The sequence below is a fragment of the Micrasema longulum genome, unplaced genomic scaffold (assembly GCF_059751315.1).
Source record: "Micrasema longulum isolate JH-2025_06_02 unplaced genomic scaffold, ASM5975131v1 h1tg000841l, whole genome shotgun sequence".
In the NCBI taxonomy this organism is placed as follows: domain Eukaryota; kingdom Metazoa; phylum Arthropoda; class Insecta; order Trichoptera; family Brachycentridae; genus Micrasema; species Micrasema longulum.
Window position 1 is genome coordinate 1 of NW_028278033.1, and position 7,469 is coordinate 7,469.

General features: G+C 31.3%; 1 protein-coding gene across 2 annotated transcripts; it reads right to left on the reverse strand.

Moving 5' to 3' along the window:
- Positions 1–1,991: 1,991 nt before the first annotated feature.
- On the reverse strand, positions 1,992–6,952 carry LOC148278694 (uncharacterized). Of its 2 annotated transcripts, none has more exons than XM_088231001.1 (2): positions 6,870–6,952; positions 1,992–2,948 (listed from the first exon to the last, which is right to left on the reverse strand). In XM_088231001.1, exon 2 carries the CDS (start codon positions 2,940–2,942, stop codon positions 2,532–2,534), a length of 411 nt encoding a protein of 136 aa, XP_088087127.1. In that variant the 5' UTR covers positions 2,943–2,948; positions 6,870–6,952; the 3' UTR covers positions 1,992–2,531. The 2 variants fall into 2 exon arrangements, with proteins under 2 accessions (XP_088087127.1, XP_088087126.1); XM_088231000.1 differs by having other exon boundaries at positions 6,828–6,942.
- Between the last annotated feature and the right edge of the window lie 517 nt (positions 6,953–7,469).

The following is a 7,469-nucleotide window of genomic DNA, read 5'->3' on the forward strand; positions in this document are numbered from 1 at the left end:
TCGGACCGAGTAGAGTACACGATGAGTACGGGAAAGGACAGCCAATTAATATGTATTTCATAAAAAAAAACACAACCTATTATTCCTCTCGAGTTTTTGTCAATGTTAGTTCTTAGTTTTAAAACTTCACGAATTTATGACATGTTTTTTTTTCAATTAAGAAACATTTTTATCCTACACTAGCCACGGGACGGGAACACAACCCGGTTCAAAGGTGAATCTTTTGCCTGGAAACCCACCAGATTTTAATTCAGGTGTCTTTTAATGTAATAATATATTTAATCGAATAATACCGAAAGATAGGCGCGAAGGTTTTCACGGTCACTGTTATCAATATTATGTATCTTTTTTGGGTGATACCGTGTATGTTAGATTTGATCCGACGTTTCGGCTACCATTGCAGGAGCCATCTTAGTGCACGAATAATAAAAGAGGCAATTGAAATACACAGACATCCAAATAATATAAACAAAGACGACGGGCTTAAATTAAATTCAACATGGTTCCCAGCACTACATATGACAAAATTTAATAGAAATGTGCCTACTGCCGGCTGCGACACAGTACAAATTACTAGTACATAAACATAATTATTCTTTCCTACAAAACTAGAAATGTGCCTACTGCTGACTGTGACACGGTACAAATTACTAGTACATAAACACATACATTTCCCTATAAAACACACAGTTTTCCCTGAAGATGGCTCCTGCAATGGTAGCCGAAACGTCGGATCAAATCCAACATACACGGTATCACCCAAAAAAGATACATAATATTAATACCGAAAGATGTATATTATCTTAAAAGAAAACTATTTCTAAAATATACCTGCCTGTGTTCACATACAATAACATCCGCACACCTGATATATTTTAAATACTTACAATCATAATGCATTGATTTGCTGTTTCGGGTTTTAGTGAGGTATTTCGTATGTCCGAAGGGGATGATAAATATGTTTTTTTACAGGGGTTTTACTATGGGTATTATTAGATTTACCACATTTTATTTATTGAAGACTGATTTACAAACAATCTTTAAACGATATATCATAGCTATTTTTAAGAACTACCAATTTCCGTTACAGTCATTTCTTTACTAAGCTAAACGATTGTATTTAATATCCAGTGTGTTACTCTTAACAGTTATTCTGAAACACGTTTTGTGCTATTAGAAAATAAGTCTAGAATTTGCAATAAAATATTTGTTGGAGTGAAAACATACCCGGGGGGAATCCAATATTTATTATTATTCCGTAATTTCTCTCCGTAACAGATTTCTCTGTTACAACACCTTAAAAATATTATTATTCAATTAACATACAATACAAACGATTATGTGGCATGATTAAAATGTTGTACATAAATACAGTGATGGGATTCAAAATTGTCAAGAACCGGTTTGCCCCATTCTACCCCTACCCTTTTAAAAAAAAGTGTTTCGTTACTTTGTTTATTACTCTGCGCATAAACAGATTTAAAAGTTGACTAACAAAAATGTTACAGAGTTCTTCAGAGCAATAGCGTTTTTTAATCACCATGAGCCATGAAAAGGACGCTAGATTTTCTATCGCATTTTTTTAATGTATTAAATCTCATTATGGCCCTGTGGGGGACCAGGCAAGTTATTGAAAGGAAAACATTATTTACTTGTCCCTTTCTTGAAGCGTACATCTTTCACTTTATTCTTTTTACTTAGCGCAATCACTAAGTGAATTTTTCCACGATTTTTTTTCATCTGTCCAATATTTTTACACCATGGCGGACCAAGGAAACTGAGCGTGCTCCGACACATGATCTCAATAATTGGAATATTGTGTGACAACAAAGGGTAAAGGACCGGTTTGAACTTTGAAAACTTTAGGTACTGGTTCTATCAATCCGGTGCGAACCGGCTGTATCTCACCACTGCTTAAAAATAATTAAACCAAATGTGACGAGTCGCCGTAGTGTTAGGAGACATTACAATAAATTAAACAATAAAACACATTTTTACGGGAGAGCAAAAAATTATTTCTTATTTAGTAACCAGGCTGTCATTGATTCATTTGCAAATACAAAGTCACAACTTAAAGTTCACTCACCTCTGTTATATAATGTTAAATATTTTTGAAATAACAATGGCACAATGATTATCGTGCCACTATTAAACCTTGAATTTGACAAAAAAAAACATATTAAACAACGTTTTTTTTTTTAATTGTAATAACACATAAATACTTTTTAAGCTTGATGCCGTTAATTGTAAGACTATAAAATACATTCAGACGAAAATTTCTGCATATTAATAATTAACATAAATTTTGGTCCTACACCATTATTATCACGTCCGGGACTTTGGGTAGACAAATTTGTTGACCAGTAGAACACAAGGCGCAGTTATTTCCACTCAGTTTCTTTAGTTTAGGGTTTTGGTTCTAATTTACACATGAAAAAAAAACGTTGTTTTTCAGTTCCCGGATGGGGGAAAGATCTCAGCACAAAGGTGGTAAAAAATTTAAAAAATTGAATGCATAAAATGGAAGTTTATTAATATGTATAATCTAAATCGTTGAAAAAGAGACGTCCCATATCTTCATTTTCATTTTGTGAAGATTCATAATTACTTTGAGCTGATTTCAGATTTTTTTGATCTTCGATAATTTTCCAGTTGAGATACCAGTAAGGCTGCTTCTCTACAGGCCATTTGCTGATCTTGTCAACCAGAGCCTTGTCTCCTCTCGCCTCAACGGGCAGACTAATCGTCGTGGTCGTGATGGCCCGTCCGTCATCCCCTAAGCGATTGAAGAGATTAATGGTGGTAATTTCTGGCTGTTCTTCATTTATGAATCTTCCAGCGAGTTGAGGATAGCCTAATGGGCGGAGACCAGCGTAAAAGGGGCGTTGTGCCATCGACGTGGTTAAAAAAGCAAATAATCCGAATATTATGAATGTCCTCATTTTCACCTGAAAATTTATTTAATTTTTAATCATCATCACAATCTCTCTATCCGGACCTAGTGGCACTCCAAATGCAGCGTATCACCATCATTTTTAGTTTTAATTGGAAGATAAGGTGAACAGTTTTACGCTTCAGGTGCCATTTCAGCAACATAAAAATATTACAATGTAGAACCGTCTTTAACAACAATAATTAAACTCAGGGCTTAAAAATAATAGGCAAATGCGCCAACCGCTACATAAAAAGGAGAACATATATTGATTTTTTTTTTTAGAGTTTTTACCTGAGAGTAGCCATCGAGTCTAAAACGCCCGCTCAAAGTTCTGGTTCTTTTTTACACTCATTATTGTATTCTTTACCCGCCTAGATACATGATAAGCCCAATAAATTAATATTATAACAGCTTTGAAAAATATTTTTAAATGGGGAATATTAGAAGCCATTTACAGAGCTTACGACCTTACGTAGGATACCAAGTCATTGGAATTACACACACCATCCCTCGGTAACTGTACATATGTGCATCTATCATCTTCCAGGAATCAGCAAGCAACCCGTTAGCCACATATCCGGCAGTTACTATGATACTTATAATTTATAAAAGCTACCCTTCGGATATCTTTCTTTATTTTGATAACCACAATGTTTGAACAGTGCTTTTTTTTATTATTTACTTCTTAGCATGAACACCTAAAAAATTATCTACTCTGCTTTCTTTTTATTTTTCGCAAATTATTGATTTAATTTTGTTAAAAGTTATTAAAATTCCACTCGTCCATGCGCTTTGTAGCTGCAAGACGATTGGTAATCTTGCTTCAATATGTCAATGTTATCAACCATAAAATACTCAAATTTTGTAAAGCAGGTCTAGAATCCATGCGCTTAGTAGCTGCAAAACTTGTTATAATCTAATTCCGATTTTAAAAATAGTTTTTTTTTGTATTTATTTTAATATCATTCAAAAGCTAAACTCCAGTGTCAAATTAAAACATACTGTTAGTGGGGGATAGATTTTTTACCGTCCACGCGCTCTGTAGCTGCAAGACGTATTGTTATCTAGCTCCTATCAGTAATAATTGAAAAAGATAATTCAACAATGTTTTTAGCATATCCAAATGTTTGCAGACAGGCTGGATTTCCTCCTTTGAGAGTTATTTCGATCTTATGATGTTGCAAAAGAAAATGAAAACATTTTTGAGAAAGGGATATGAAAGTCCAGGCATTTACAGAGCTTATGACCTGTTTTTACACACTGTTACATTCACCGGATGTTTAAAAATAGACAGAATTGTGAATGTTTCACAAGATTTAAAGTGGCCACTTAAACAAGCCAATGACAGGTCGTAAGCCCTGTAAATGCCTAGACTTCCACAGTGTCTTCTCAAAAATATTTAGAAAACGAAGAACTAGAATCCCAATTGTCCATGTGCTCTGTACCTGCAAGACGTGTTGGGATATTTATTTGTTGCACAGCGCCCTTGAGGTGATTTTCATAAAATGACGCTTTATAAACTATCCAACTTTAATCATACGACATTTCACATGTGTCAATTCAAAATATGGTTAAGGCTAAAGACGTGATTTTTGGTGGGGCAAACTAAGGTTACATTCACCGTTCTGGCTATGTTCGAGCATCCACATTTCTTCGATTCTTTTATCTGTTGATGTTTGTAAAATAAAAATATTTAATTACGTTAGTAATGTAATGAAAAATCATGTTGGTACCTTAAAAAAACTTAGGGAAAACGTCAGAAAAAAAAACTTTTTTAAAAAATTGAGTAGAAAAACAAACAATAATATAGTGCGTATTTATTAGAGGAAATGTAATGTTTATTGAGTGATATTTTTATAAAAATTTTAATAAACAACGATAACCTCTCATTCTACACTGATTAAAAATACACAATGAACTGTGTCGTGTTGATAAAAAACAATAATTTATTATTACAATCTCTCCAATAATATTATTTAAAACGTATTTCTAGAAGAAAAGTCGCAAAGAAAGGTGGTCTGAGATGACACGTTTTTTTTTAAATTTTGAAATTAAAATTGCTAATAATTGATTGCCGTACATTGTTTTTTTTTTTTAATTTAAATTTTTGTACATAATGATAATTGTACATTGGCTTATTGCCAAATGGCAATATATTCCAACCAATAAAATAAAAGTTTTATTTTTATAATTCAAGGTACAAAAGATATTCAATAGCAAATAAAATTTAAAAAGTTTAAGACATTTAGAAAAAAAAAAATCATAATTTTTTATTTTTATTTTCCTGTTGATGATTTATTTTTTACACAATATGTTAGCATGTTCATTGAATAAAAACAATTGTGTTATAATATGTACCTTTAAAATTTTTATGTATTTTTTTCTCGTTTATATAAATACGTATATTTACTGTATAATATTTGAAGTGTTCATTTTTACATAATATGTATTTTTTTGTAAAGTAAAAGGCACTTCGTGCCGTGTATATCAATAAATAAATATGTGAAAAGGCTCTACATAAAATCTTCGACATAACGCCTTCAAACGATCATGTCTTTAATTATTTAAAAAAAAATCTTATTGACAGTCATTAGTCTCATCAGGATGGAAAAATCTTCTTCTTCTTTGTCTGTCGTAGATCTGACGATCTGTTCTACTTAGACTACTAAGTCTCTCGTGATGAGACCCAACTATCCTTCCATCGCTTAGGGGAGTTAAAAATAAACCAACTAATAAAATATATTTAAAAAACGATTTTTTTATGTTCAAAAACATATAGAATTAATGTTCAAAGTGATCAATCTAGGCAAAGAGAAGTCTTCAGCCACGCAAATGCCTAGACTTCTTTATTTCCTTCTTAATCAGGTAATCTGTTTCTTTTGTTAAATCTGTAAATCTTAATGAAACCTCTAAAACAATATTTGAGTTTGTCCAAATGTTTGTAGACAATTCAAATATTGTAATAAAACCAACTGGTCCGAGAAGATGTTTAAAAATTGGAAAATTGTTTTCAGGCGTTGCCCAGTATGTGAAATAATTGAGTCAGATAAACCTCTTCGCAACAACTTCACAAGCTCTTTAACTTCACTAAAATCCACAAATAGAAGAGTAAAAGAAAAATGGATGTTCAAACATGGTGAATGCTACACAGTTTGAAAAATGATCTGCAAATGCCTAGACTTCTATATTCCCTTCTTAAAGGTATTTTCCATCTCTGTTGTAATTTGTTAAACTTCTTAAATGTTAAATCCAAATGTATATTTTTAAATGTTATTTTAAAAAAAATAATACAAACTCAGACACTGATTTGAATCTATTAAATTCTACTATTTCATCTTTTCGTTTGCATTTGTTTGAAAACGCCCTAATAAAGTCAAATAAAGAAAATTATTATAGTTAATTAAGTGTTCGATTTAAGTATTAAAACTATAAACTAGAGTTTTACGAAATAAACGCCAACCCAATAAGTACGGTAAAAGATGCAACCAAACCTGCGATAAAAAAATTCAATAAATTTCCTTCCGAAATAAAAAAGTGTTTAAAGCCAAAATAAAAAAATCAAACCCACTATATCCCAACTCTTATTCATCGATTCTTATAATTATATATTTTTTAATGTTTTTAAAATTTAAATTACAAAATAAACTAATAAAAGTTGTAAATCTAACTCCCGAACACAAACATTTTGCTCAATTAGAGAGATATAAACGTTTATTATAATATCTAACAGTATCATGTTTATATTGAAAAAAAATATACAAATCTTAACCTTTTTTGAGATTTTTATTTTTTAAATCCACACGAATTTCTTTTACATCAAACATTTTAAAACTGAAATGTGCACTTTTAAGCGCACTAAAAAAATATATAGAATTTAATTCAAAATACTCACGGTACGATTCCTGATAAAAAAGGATATTTTTTTAAATTTTACCTCTCAATTAATTTTACTTCTATTTGATAACAGGTAACTTGTGAAACTGAATAACTTATTATAAATCACCTATTTATATGATTAGTGTTATAAATATTAATCAAAGATTGAAAAACGGTAAATTTGTTATCGCCGGGAAGTGTTATATTCTATCAAAACGGTGTTTTATTGATAACACCTTTGTGTTAGATTCATACACTCATTTTGCGGTTTAGAAATACATTGAATAATAACATTTTACGCAAAAAAACTGTCATAATTATTGTTGTAAATGCTGTATGTAAATTAATTTCAGCCATTCAACATTCTATTAAAAAATTATGCAATAATATATTTTTTTATTTTGTTTTTTGGTTTCATCATCTTTCCCTTTCCGCACCAAATGGTGCATAGGGCACTGCATTATTACACCAATCGCAGTCTATCTTGATCATTTTTGTTACATGAAGGTAAGATGATCTGTATTACGCTTCAGGTACTGATATTCTAGTGTAAAAACACATTTTCTTTATAAATATTTTATGTCAACCATGCCAAAAACCGAACCTGAGACCTCTTGCATGGTAGGCAAACGAGCTGACTACTACACCACGAGGCCGA